The following is a 13151-nucleotide window of genomic DNA, read 5'->3' on the forward strand; positions in this document are numbered from 1 at the left end:
CGCGATTCCCCCCGGGAGCTCTGGGAGAGGGGGAGGCTGGGGAACTGGGCTGCACATACAAGCCGGTGCCATTGTTCGACAATCTGTTTTTGTCTTCATCTTGTTGGCAGGCGGCAGGAGAGGAGCAAAAGGTTAATGAGACACTGTGCAGCGGGATTACCGACGGCGGGCGGCGGGCGGGCGAGCCAGCCATGGTGACAGGGAACTAATTAGGAGCAGTTTAACAGGAGGAAAAAGTGAAATCTCCTCTTCACCAACTGTCAATAATTAGCTGATTTGGTGAGGTTGAAATGTGCCCACAGGAAAAGTTGGGGCTTTTCTGTGGATGAGTGAGGCTGTGGGTACAGGGGCCCCTGGGGGCTCCGCCCTGTCCCTAGGTGGGGCTCAGGCTGGGGGCCGCCACACATGCCCCAGGTCTGCCCTCCTCCCATCTGGCTGGCATCCCCCAGCCTCAACTCTCTGTATGACCTTGGTCTTCGCCCTAAGGACCTCAGTTTCCCCTGCCATAAGGTAAGGTGTTGTATGTAAGCTTTCTCCTGGTTCCGCCCATGAGGATTCTGGAAGTGAAACCGTGAGACCGGCCCCTGGTACTAGAGCAGGGAGAGCTGATGGCGGGCTGTGTGACCTTAAGTCAGCTGCTGACCCTTGGATGCCTCTCCGGCAGTGTGGCTGTGCCACCCTCTCGGGCCATGTGTGGCTTATGAATGGTGCTGAATGGTGAATGGGCAGAACCTTCCTTGGAACATGCCTTCTAGCCCCTGGACCCTCATTCAGTTCCTCTGTCCTCCCAGCAGCAATAGGGGCTGAGGTGGGGGCACAGGCAAGATGGGGCCGGGCTGCTACCGTACGGCTGGGGGCTCCTCGAGTGTGTGTGTCTCTCCCCCTGGCATCAGTTTTGCGGGGTCCACCTGAGGCCAAGGAGTCAGGTTCACTGGCAGCGAGGGTTGTTGCCCTGCAGTTGTCTATTGTCGGCTGTTGGTTTGCTGGCCCCTGCCCTTTGGCCTTCCCTGACACCTCAGCAGAGGACCCCCTCCCCACCCTCCCTCTGCCCCTCCAGCTTCTGCCAGACACCTTGACTGGAAGAAAAGGCAGCATCTGAGCCCCCCAGGGCTTGCTGCTCAGAGACTCCCCTGTCAGCCCTGCTGACCCCCCCAACCCCCTCCCTCTCAGCCCAGCCCCTCCTCACCTCAGCCCCGGAGGGTCCAAAGAACCAGAAACCTAGGCCCTCCTTATGTCCTCACACTAGTCACCCTGGCCCCAGAGGTTGGCTTTTAGAGGTCACACGCATGCTGTAGATGAGGTACCTGAAGGTCCAGCTCAGCCATGCCCTGGCTCACCCCCTACCTCTTCCAGCTCCCCCTTCCAGCTTCCATAGTTACGAAACAAAGAGGCACATCATCCCTGTATGGGGAAAGAATGTGGGTACCCCCAGTGGGTACTAGAACCTCCACCATCTCTCTCCCCATCACCAGCCATGAAGAAAATGGTAGTTTTGATGAACCAGCCTGGCCGGGAGCTGTGACTTAGCAGAAGCAAATGTCTCCCCCAGCTTGCCTCCATTTCTCTGAGAAAGCATTTGAACTCCCAACCAAGAACAGGGAAGAGTTGGGAATGAGCTCAAGTTGTTCTAGTAGAGGTCCCTCCTCCAGGAAGTCCTCCCTGATGAGCCCCCCTAGGATCTGTCTCTCCCCACACATGTAGACTCTGGTCGCATGCGTTTCCTGCGTCCCATCTCCCTCCCCAGGACAACAGTCCTTTCTCCATCCCTTGACTCGTAGGGTGTCCCTAAGGCTGAGAACTGGCACTGTTTATCAACACCTAATACAGAGCGTGGCTCACCTGGGCTCACCTTGACTTCATTGCTTCCTGCTTCTCCCACTCTTCCAGGGCTGATATGAGGCCAGAAGCAATGTCTAGGGGGTAGTGTGTCCCTCTTGAGTCCACAGAGGTTCACCATCTCCCAGAGCACATGCCTCCTCCCCTCCAATCTCAAATCCTTCTCCTAGTTTGCTTGGAGATGCTTGTTTGGGGCTTTTCTCCTTTACTGCTTTAATCAGTCCCTATTGAACTCTGAAGTGGGCTATTTTTGCCATCAGAAATCTGCCGCCTCCCTGCCCGCTGCTTTCTTGGAGTTTGCCCACAGGACCCCCCAGGAGGGACGGATGGGAATGGCAAAGCCGCTTGGAGCCCAGGAACGCCAACGCCACCTGTCACGTTGCCTGTTCCACACACCCCCACCCCAAACCTGCGCGTGCACGCAGGCCCACACACGAGCACGTGCACGAACATGCGCACACATGCCCCGGTGACAGGCCTCAGCAGGGCCACCTCTCAGCCCATCCCTCCCCAGTTCTTTCTAGGACCTTCTAAAACACCTAGCTGAATAGAGGACAGGGAGGGAGGAGGCTTGGCTGTGCAAAGCTTCTGCTGAGAGGATTAAACGCATCAGTATGTGTGAAGTATTTAGAACGTGCCTGGCCCACAGCAAGCGCTCGGCCCTGTGAGACACAGGCGAGCAAGACCCGGCCTGGCGGTGGGATAGCCACGGGGTCCTGCCTTCCTTTAGCAGGTTTCCTAAGCCTCCAAAGGGCCTTCTCATCCATTTCTTGGTATTATCCACATCCCAACCCCAGGAGTAGAAAAATCTTTCTACCTCACATGTGGGGAAACTGAGACCTTGAGAAGGTGGAGGACAGAGAACGATTCTGAGTTTGGTCCACCAGAGGGCACCCAGGAACAGTGCAAAGCTCCAAAATGGGGGGAGGGGGTGGTCTGAGCGTTCCGTGGGTGCACATCGCACAGGGGGGTTGGAAAAGTATAAGATAAGGATCCCTGAACTTGGGGAGTGCGGTTCAGTTTGATTCCACTTTTACCGAGGGCCGACTATGCACATGGCACAGGGTGACTTGAGCTACCCTGAGTGGCTCACACTGGGGTGGGGTGGCGGGGGTGGGGGGCCTGTATTCACAGCTGGCCTGCCTCTGGGGGTGTAATCGGCCGGGGGCACCGGAGGCAGCAGCAATGGATTTGGTCTGAGAAGATCAGGGGAAGCTTCCTGGAGGATGAGGCCTCGAAGTCTACACGTACAACGTACTGGGCATGAGAGCAGCCAGTGGGTGAGGAAGCTGGAGAAGGTCGCAGAAGACCTTGAGTGTCCAGCCAAGGAGTCTGACACTCACTGGGAAGGCAGTGGGAGCCCAGAGCCAGCACCCGAGGCCTGACCCACCGATCTAGGCTCAGGCCTCAGCTGCTCCCCAGCTCCGGCCTAACACTCCTGTCCTCCAAGGACACTCAGGATAACACTCAGGCCTGGACGTGTGTATCTGAGCAGGACCTGAGGCCCGCCTAGCCCTGGTGACAGAGGGTGGTATGTGGCCGCCCAGTAGGCAAGTTGGTTCCGGACCTGGCAGAGGCCTCAGGCACGCAGGGTCAGCCAGGTGCCGGCCTGGGCTTTGGACCTGTGTCAATGTCGCCACCATCTGCGGACCCTCAGAGGCCCAGACCCCTGGCCAGGAGCAGGAGGCCGCTTTGAGCCATGTCACAGGGTCACACTGAACACCCCACCCCCCAGCCCAATGCCTTTGAAAAGGAGGCAGAAAAGCCACCAGAAGAAAGGCAAGTAGGAGGAACTTCTTTGTAGTAGGTAAAAGCCCCTGAAAGTGGGGCACAGGCTGGGGATCCAGTTTCCTGTTTATGTCTCGGCACCTTAGCTCCAGGTTCAAATATGTAAACTATCTGCTGGCTGCTGGCTGCAGGTGTGTGTGTGCTCTGAGGCTGCAGAGGCAGAGGTGATCCCAAATGCATTCCTGACTCTGGCCCCCCACCCAGGATGAGCCAGGAGACAGAGGCAAATGGCTCAGGGTTAACCCTTCCAGCACCACAAAGGAAGCCCTTCAGGCTGCTCTAGGGGGCTCTGGGGCCAGCTGGGCCTGGGGGTGCTCCAGAGAGGCTCGTGCTTTGTGTTTGCTGCCTCTGACCTTAGATGCAACCGGAAATCTGGGGCTATCTGCTACAAGGGGCAGCAAGCTCTGAGCTGGGTCTGGAGGCTGGGGTTTGGGGCTCTGATAGGGTTGGGGTTAGGGTAAGGGTTAGGGTCTGAGAGGGGAGGGCATCCAGGTGAAGCTGTCTGGGAGCCAGGGTGCAGGTTCTGCCTGGGAGCCAGGGAGTGCTAGCAGGGCAATACTGCTCATCTCATGGCAAAGCGAGCCGTTTCCAACAGGCCCACGTCTTCTGGGCACCCCCAGTTCTGGGGCTGGAGGATACCATCAACCAGTGCTGACTGATCACTTCAGCCAGGGCTCTGGCTCCCCATGCCAGACCCCACCTTCCCCTGCTGACTGGCCATCAGGCACCTGGGGAGGAGTTCACCAGATGAATGGAGGGACCCACAGGTTCCTGCCGGCCCCCCACTGGCTGCCTGGACTGGGTCACCCCTTCTCCCTGTGGCCACTCCTTGCCCAGCCTTTCTTCTCCTTGTCACCTTCTCCCCAGAGGAGGCCCCTCAGAGCTCATCTGTGGTCAAGCCCCTGCCCTTGGCCTACCACCCTGGGGCTCTAGGCTTTTCTGGGCTGATGATAGTGACCCCTCCTTGCTGCATCCACTCCTCTCACTGGGCCTTGGGACCTCCCTCTGTCCACAACCCACCTCTGAGCCACTGTGGCCGCCACACCATTTGTTCTGCTGCTGACACAGCACATGGAGCCGGCTTCTGCTTCTTCCCTTACCTCAAATAGCAGGGGGACCCCAAGGGAACACGCACCCTGTCCCTACCTCTGGGACCCTGAAGCTGGTTAGTTGCCCTCACTCAGTACTTGAATCTCATTCATTTACCAGCACAGCCCTGGATGTGATTTCTGTGGAGGGGACTTAGGCCCCCCACACCTCAGAGGGGTGATCTTCATGGGGTAGGCAGCATGGGGGTCCCTGCCCCGGCTTCCTCCGCTGAGCCCAGTGATGAGGACCCTCAGTGGTCCCGACATCCATGAGCCCTCGAGACGGTGAGCCATTGGTTCAACCCCCAGCTATGGTCAGAGAACTAGAGAGGTCTTAAGGAATGACCAGTTGAATTGGCCCAGGGTGGAAGTGAGAGGCTGAGTGAGGGTTAGGAAATCTGGACTCTAGCGGGTCACCAAATCCCACCAAAATCCCTCTGCCAAGACCGAAGACCAAAGCCTCTCAGCCCTCACCGGGGCCACATGGAAAGTCTGTTTGCCTGGTGTTGCCATGCTGCCTGTTATCTGTGGTGCCCTCCGTCACTGCCACGGCCCCTTGGGCTGGTCCCCCAAGGCCGCCATCATGGGCTTGTTCCCTATGCCCACCCCTCAAATGTGCCTGTTCCCCAGGCCTGGCGCCCTCCCCTGCCATCTGCTCTTCTGGGCAACTCCTCCACTCCAGGGCTCTGGCTGTGCTCACGTATCCAGGGCTCACTCTTCTGCCCAGGCCCCTGCCCAGAGCTCCTCCCCCAAGACCTGTCTGCCTCACCGGCTTCGCAACCTGGGGGACCCAGGCCTACCACCCTCCCACCCTGACCCACCCCCCCATATTCCCCTGCCTCTGAGAATGGCGTCACCAGCCACCCAGGCTCCTGAGCTAGAATTAGGAATCATCCAACGCACAGTCATCCTCGACACCTCCCTCTCACCCCCACATGGAATTGGTCATCAACTCCTGTGGATTTCGTCTTAGAAAGGATCCCCAGCACACCCTCCTGTCAGCCCCCACTGGGAGCATCAGAGGGCAGGACCTGCCACCTCTCTCTGATTCCCTCAGCTGCCCCCTCACTCACCTCTCCAGTCCATCCTCCATGCTCACCACCACCAGCAAGACAGGGATCTTGGACCACCCCTGCTCAGAATCCTTCCGTGACTCCCCATTGCCCTCAGGTAAAATGCTGACACCTTCACGTGGCCTACGGGGACCTGCCTGCCCCAGCCCCACCTCCATTTCCTGCCACATTCCCAGCCTGCCCAGCATTGCCCACACCAAACATGCCATGCTGGCCAGCTTATGCTTTTCTCTTCTCCAGCAGGCTTTTCCTGCCCTCTCTTATCAAAACCTTCTGTTTCTTCCTGGCCTCCCTCCTCTGAGAAGTCTTCCTTCCTTGTTCTTCCATCAATGCACGGTAACCCCCACCCCCTCCCAGTTTCCATGGCACTTGGTTTGTCTCTCTGGGATCCATCTGCTTGCCTTTCTGACTCCTTCCCTAGACTTGAAGCTTCTCAAGGGCACGGGCTGCTCTGGTCCATCTCTGTGTGCCCAGCCCTGGTGTATGGAGTTGGCAGCTATAAACATCTGCTGACTTGAGGGCCGATGGAATTGAAATGGGAGGAAAAGGCTTAGATGTCAGCTCTGTCCCTAAACACCTGCTCCTGAGTTGAGGGCCTCGTCCGCTGCCCTCCCCCGCAGCCTTCCCATTGCCTGCGTCTCCCCACCCTGCTTCCCTCCTACCTGCTGCCCTCAGCACAGTTGGGAGCCTGGGTCTGCAACAGCCCCGCTGGGAGGGGGACGCCTCGGTCTCCACCAGGGCCAGTGCTCTCCAGGGAACAGGCTGAGTAGGCCGTGGCCCTGGCCCGTGGTCCTCCACTGTGGTGGTGAGCAGCCTCTCCGATTTTAATGCGGGCTTCAGTGCTTCAGTGAAAGCCGGCATGGGAAGTTGCTAATAATGGCACTAAAATAAAATATGCTACATCTGTTATGGGTAGCAGAACAAAATTAGCTGCTCACACCTCTGACATCCAAGATGTCTTAACTTAAAATACTCCTTGGCTTACTTTACATCATTTACTGATTATATTTAAAAGAAATACAATTTTGCAATTACTGTTCTTTCCAGCGTGATATCTATGCATCATTTTCCTTTTATGTTTATATATTTCTCCTTCATTAGTGCAGTCTGAAGGGTGATTAGGATTCTTCAAACATTTTACAGAGGTTAAACGTTGATTAAGATTTAATTATTACTGTAAATAGCTTGGAATGACATATGGTGCAAAAGCCTGACATATGTGCATTTGAATAAATGAAGTGCTATTTCCCAGGATGCCTCAGTAGCTGTTTAACAGCTTTCCCGAAGGGTTATGTTACACCTCATGGTAAGATTGCTGGGATGTTATATTTTGTTGGTTTTTGCAGCTGAAAGCTAAGAACAGTTTTCCAGTTTTTTAAAAACATTGAATATTTTAAATACCTAAATTGTTTTGCACAAATTTTTGCTAATTTGTCTAACTAGGTTAAACATTTTCAAAAGCATTTAGATTTTTAAGCGTGGGCGCTGTGCATTGTGTCAGTGGCGGCATGGGGACGAGGAGAGCCGGTGGGGTGGAGGGGACTCGGAGGCCGGCAGGGGTGTGGAGGGAGGAGGTGGTTTGAGGAGAGGGGTTGGGGAAGAGGCCTGGTCCCTGAGCCTCGCTCTTGTCTCTTTGGCCCTCTCAAGTGGCCTGGGTATTGGGGTGCCAGGGACTACAGGAAGAGGGTCCCCCTTCTCCAGGAACTTCACCAGGCCCACCAGCTGTAGCCCACACTGAATCCCCTCTTGTCTGGTCTCAGACATGACTGAGTTCTCTGAAAGCCCGTCCAGTCTATGGCACCTCCCACCTACTGCCCAGAGTTGCCACGTCTTGATGTATAGCAGGTACCTGGGACCAAGCTCAGCGAGCTGAGTTTCAAAGGCCTGGTGCTCCCTTGACTCAGTCCAGGGCAGGTGTCAGGCTGGGGCCTCCCACAGAGGGAGCGCCTCCCTCCCGGCTCCCTCAGGTTTGGGGGCTCAGGTGTCCCCACCAGATCAGTCCCTGGAGCTGCAGATCAACATCTGGGCGGCTGTGGAGACTCCAGGGGGACCCCAACCTCCCAGTACCCTCTGCCTCTCTTCTTTCCGCTCACTGATCCAACACTTATGAACACCTACTGTCTCCCGGCACTGGGCCTTGAGGATGCAGGATGAACAAGATCACACACCCGCTGCCTCACAGAGCTCGTGATCTAATGTGGAGAAGCGGGAGATGAGCGATCGGGCAGCCTTGAACCACATGCTACAACGGCTGTACAAAGTGCAGGGGAGAGTGGGGCTGGAGAGGTGGCCGTACCCAGCCTGGATGAGGGAAGATGTCTAAAGCTGAGGGGATCGGGGTTGGGGAAGAGAGGAAGTGGCAGAGGTCAGCTCAGGCGAAGACTCGGGGTGGGAATACCCCAGTGTATCTGAGGCACGGTGATAAGTGGGTGTGCCGTGTCCCCAGTCCAAGGGACTGGGTGGTGAGGGGGCAGCAGGGGTGGATCTTGAGGGATCCAGGGATCCCACTGGGTCCCTGAGGGCAGTGGGGCCAGTGAGCCATTTCATAACAAAGAGAGGCATGGCCAGACTTGCAGCTGAGAAGGCTCCGCTGGCTGTGATGGGGGAGGGACTGGAGTGGGTGACACCTGAGGGGAGGGCAGGAGGCCCCGGGGTCTCCGGCCAGAGCACCATTGGGTGGAGGTGTGGTTAGCAGGGGTTGTGGGGGAGGAGGTGAGGAATTCCGTTCTGCTCTGGATGGGCTGAGTACCTGTGGGGCTATTTGCAGGGAAGAGGAACCCTGAGACCCTGAGAAGTGTCCAGTGGGTGTCACACAAAGGGAGCTGGCAGTAACTTTGGAGAGGAGGATTGTTATGGAGCATGGTAGGAACAGAGGCCAGATCTGCTGTGGGTTGGAGTCAGTGGGAGGTGAGGAGATGGTGCTGGCCAGTGTGGACGATGCCTTGAAAAAATGTGGCTGTTGGAGGGGAGAGAGACCCGGTGGTAGCTGGAGCGTAACATGGGGTTAAGGGGAGGTTTTATGGGACGGGAGGTTCTCTGCTGATGAGCAGGAGGCAGTGGGCTGAAAAGTGGGAAGGAGGGAGGGCAGTCCAGCGGTGGTCTCCAGAGTGGGGTCTTCAGGGGGAGGGATAGCTGCAGTGGGGCAGCTGGAGGGCAGGTCCAGAGCAGAGTGTGGACACAGGTAGGTCGTGGGTTTGACGAGAAGCTGACGGCTGTCTTCTGATACCTTCTGTTTTCACTCCGAAGCAAGAAGATGAGTGCGGAGCTGAGGGTGGGGTTGGCTGAGGACAGCAGAGGAGGTTTAAGGTGGCCTCTGTGGAGAATGAGAGAGGGAGTTGACCGGCCATGTGGCCCAGGGCTGGGGACTGTCTGGCCACTGTGAGGGTCCAGCCAAAGTCAGGGGCAGTGAATGTTCAGTGGTCTCCGCTAGGTGGTCAGGTTTAAGTGGAGAGAAGGTAGATGCATAACTGGGTTCCTCCAAAGCAGGGATTCTGCCAGGCAGGCCAGAAGGGCCTTGCAGCTCAGAGAGGCTGAAGTGGTTGGCCCTTCGTGTCCAGGTTGGAGGGGGAGGTTGTGAAGACTGAGCCGTAGGGAGTCTGGGGCTGGGGTCTTGGTGGTCTGAAAACGGATAGGGAGAGTGAGTGGGGTGCTGGAAGGACAGGCGATGGTGGGGTCCAAGAGGGCGGGGTTTGGATTTAAGGAGTCTGGATGGAGCAGCCCTGGGGGTGTGTCCTGGGAGTGGTCTATGCAGCATCGGGGACAGGGTCCTTGGAGTTGAGGGAGACAGAGAGCTCAGAGGGTAGGACGTTCCCCAACATGGACGCGCTGGCAGAGGAAGAGGCATGACCTGGGCTGGAAGGGGTATCGTGAGCCCCTGGGCCGAAAAGCGGTAAAGAAGGAAGATGTATCATTAGGCAGCACACGCGGGCCCTGGCTGGGGTGCCGGGGGCAGAGGGGAGAAGTGTGGGCACCAGGAGGTCCTAACTGCTACTCCCAGCTCCCCACTCATCCCTTCCCTCCCATCCCCCTCACCTTTCCTCTCTCTGTTCTCACTCTCTTCTCAGATCGAAACGACCCAGTTAGAGCCTGAGATTGCCCGAGCCACGAGCAGCCAGACAGTGGTGTACAACAAGGGGCTGTGAGCGGTGGCCGGCCGGCCTGGGGGATGGAGTGTTGTCCAGGCCGGGAGTTGGGGCAGGGAAGGAGTCCCGTGGGCTGCACCTGCACGGAGAGGCCAGCTGACCCCCCAGTCCTGGGCTACCTGTGGGAGCCCTCCCCCCACAGTGGTAGGGAGACTAATCTATTCACACTTTAACATAAGGGACAGGAATTCTGACACATTTACTATGAAAAATAATCAAGTGCATTTCTGGGCCTTATGTGGGGTTGTCAAAACTCTACTTAGCACAATTATGTGTGAAGCTGAAAAATTGTAGAGTGCCCACGGGGTAGGATTAGGATCCTTTTATACTTTGGTTTCTTTTTTCTTTTTCTTTTTTATCAGAATCAAGCCTTGGTTGCAGCTGCCTGGATGCAACAGGTGGTGGGCGGAGTAGGCCTGGTGGCCTTGGTGGCCTGGCTGGTAGATTTAAGATATTACTGTGGCCAGGCCCGATAGCTCCCTGGGCTGGGCTGGGCTGCGCTGGGCTGGACTAGGGAGGGGAGGGGAGCCAGTCTACACTTCACAGGATGAACCAGCTGTGACTGAGTTCCGCAGGAGGTGGCCCAGGAAGTCAAGGGGCACTGGAGGCCTCTAGAAGATTCCTTGGGCAGCTGGCTCTGTGACCAGCCTTCATGCCACACCTGCAGAACCAGTTCTTCTGCATGAAGCCCAGTGACACACTGAGGCTGGTGTCACCCTCCACGGAGCCCTGATCCATTTGAGACCCGGAGAAGACCCCAGCCCCAGGCAGGAAGTCCTAAGAAAGAACTATGCTTGGTGGGAACCGTGGCCTGCCCCCTGCCCTCTGCGGGAAGATCTTCCTTCCAGACACAGCCTGGAAGCTGGGCGTTGGGACTGAGGGTAGGGCTGGAGCCAGGCTGACTGCTGTCCTCTCCAGCCACCGGACCACCTGCCCCAGCCCACCATTTCCTAAGCAGGAGGGTCTCGTGCCGGGGAGTGCAAAGCCCAGATCTCTAGGCATCTACCTGAGAGCATCAACCCAGGAACAGCAGGCCCCAGCTCTGGCACTAATGGGCTGTGTGACCTTGGATGTGTCCACTACCTTCGCTGAGTCTCCACTCCCTGTCCGGAACCAGAGGACTGGATTGAGGGGTTCCCACCTGCTATTCCAACTAGACTTTGTCTTTGCCTGTCCTGCTCAGATGCTGGGCATCCCAGGCATACCCCCAGCGTGGACACTGGACTGGGAATGGGGCAGGCTCCCTTGGAAATGGCCAGCTGTTGGCCTCAGAACCTGGACCTTTCCCTTCTGTATGTGAACACACATTCCTGGAGCACTTGACCTTTGCCAAACACTTTACAGGTCTGAGGGAAGAGGCAGCGTGCATGCCTGGGCCTGAGTGTGGGCCCACATGCTCATGCCGCTGCCTCTCACCCTGCATGGGCCTCCGAGGCCCATTGCTGCTGGCTTTCATTTGCAGGCTAGGAAAGGGGAGAGTGCTACAGGAGCTTTGCAGAGGAAGCAGGGCCTGAGGTGGGGGTGAACAAGATAAGCCCCCTGACCCCCATCTGAAAGGCCCAAACAAAGAGGAAGCCTGGGCCTCCATGCATCCTTCACCTGACCCTAACTTGAATGGAGCCCTTGATATGCAGCCAAAGGGCCTCTGCTTCCCTGGCGACTTCATCTGGGGAGAGACCTGGCTGGAGATGAACACATGCACTTGCAGGAAAAGGCTATTGCAGGACGGCAAGGGCGTGGCCATGGGTGGCTCTTGCCATCTTTAGGGCAGGGTAGTTGTGAGGTGCATTGATACCACGCACTCCTCAGAAGCCCCTGCTGCCCTCACCACCCAGGCAGGCCCTGGTGCCCCGCAGCTAGCTCTGCAGGATGCTGCCCTGAGGGCTCCCCACTCTCCTAAGGAGCAGCCCACCCACTGCCCATCAGGAAAAGGAGACAGCAGAGACAGGCATGGAGGACACAAGAGCAGAGGGGGTACCACAGTGTTGGAGGGGCAGGTCGTTTTTAGCTAATCCTGCCATAATGTGAATGTACCAGTGATGGGGGTGCTGGGCATGTCTGGGTCCTCTTTTGAAAAGCTCACTTCAAACTCACCTTGTCCCACCTCTCATAGGGTCTTGTTCTTTTGCACTTTATACCTTGGGACCAAAACTGCTCACCCCAGCTCTACTCCCACCCCATCCAGGGGCCTGGCAGAGATGGGGTCTTTCCAACTCTGCCTCTGTGCTGGTTGCCCCTGCCCAGCCCCACCCCTGCCCGAGCCTTGGGAGTCCTGTGGCCTCTGCATCTCATAACCTACTTACTTTGTCTCCTGGATGCTTTCCAGTCACGCTCCCAATACAATTTCACGTGAGCTAAGGGGGTTTCTCCTGGGGAGTGGGAGGGGTGGGTGGCAAAGGATCCTTGTAGCTCAGGGTGACAGAGGTTCAGGCGACCATGCTACTAAGTCCTGGTCTGGCTGCAAAAAGTACCATGAGGGGAAGCTTTTGACCAACATCCATCTTCTACTCGGCTGAGGACAGAGGAAGGGAGGCCTCGTGGGCAGATTGGTTCATAACTAGGGGTGGTGGGAAGGCTGAGCCGGGATCCACTGAGGGCTGGGCCTGGCCCAGCTGTGCCAGAAGACAGGGCACACCTGCAACTGGCTCTCTCTCTAGCCCTGGTGTACCCTCCTCTGGTCACTTCAAACATTCCCTCAGGCTTGGGGATGCCCTTCTCCTATTCCAGAGAGCAATCTGAGAGCACAGGAACTAAAAGCCGAAGAAGTCAAGATAAGCAACAGACCCCTTTTCCAGTTCCTGACTGTGAGCCAGCTGGTCTCCTGTCCTGGGCCTCTAGCCTGAGAGCAGGGTGACGTCCTGAGAGGACAAGGGCACTGGACGGAAGCAAGGTGGTTGTCTAGCCCTGGGCCAGTGTGAGTGAGACACCAGCACACACGCCTTGGCCACTCCCAGGGAACTTTGCAGTGTCTTTTTAACCTTCTCACAAAATTTCTCAATCTCTGTGATTTATGTAATACTAATGAGCTGTGGGCAATAAATGATGGATTTAAAGCATCAGGGCTTGGCTTTGTGAATTGTGGGTGGGAGAGGTAGGGGTGGGGAGACAGTGGGAACAAGCCAAGAGCTGACTGAGGATTTTGTGAGAAGGCCCCTGAGGAAGGTGCAGACCCAGGCTCCAGGAGGGGTCAGGCCTGCTAGGAGGCCCAAAGGGAAAGAGAGACA

The 13151-nt window shown here is 57.0% G+C and overlaps 1 protein-coding gene across 1 annotated transcript in view; it reads left to right on the top strand.

Moving 5' to 3' along the window:
• Positions 1-9927, top strand: part of SFXN5 (sideroflexin 5) — a 116040-nt gene extending 106113 nt beyond the window's left edge. The window contains exon 13 of the mRNA XM_007453426.1: positions 9850-9927. Coding sequence (XP_007453488.1) covers positions 9850-9927 — 78 coding nt within the window. The remainder of the gene's footprint in view (positions 1-9849) is intronic.
• Positions 9928-13151: the final 3224 nt, after the last annotated feature.

The sequence above is a fragment of the Lipotes vexillifer genome, unplaced genomic scaffold (genome assembly GCF_000442215.2).
Source record: "Lipotes vexillifer unplaced genomic scaffold, Lipotes_vexillifer_v1.1 scaffold253, whole genome shotgun sequence".
Lineage (NCBI taxonomy): Eukaryota > Metazoa > Chordata > Mammalia > Artiodactyla > Lipotidae > Lipotes > Lipotes vexillifer.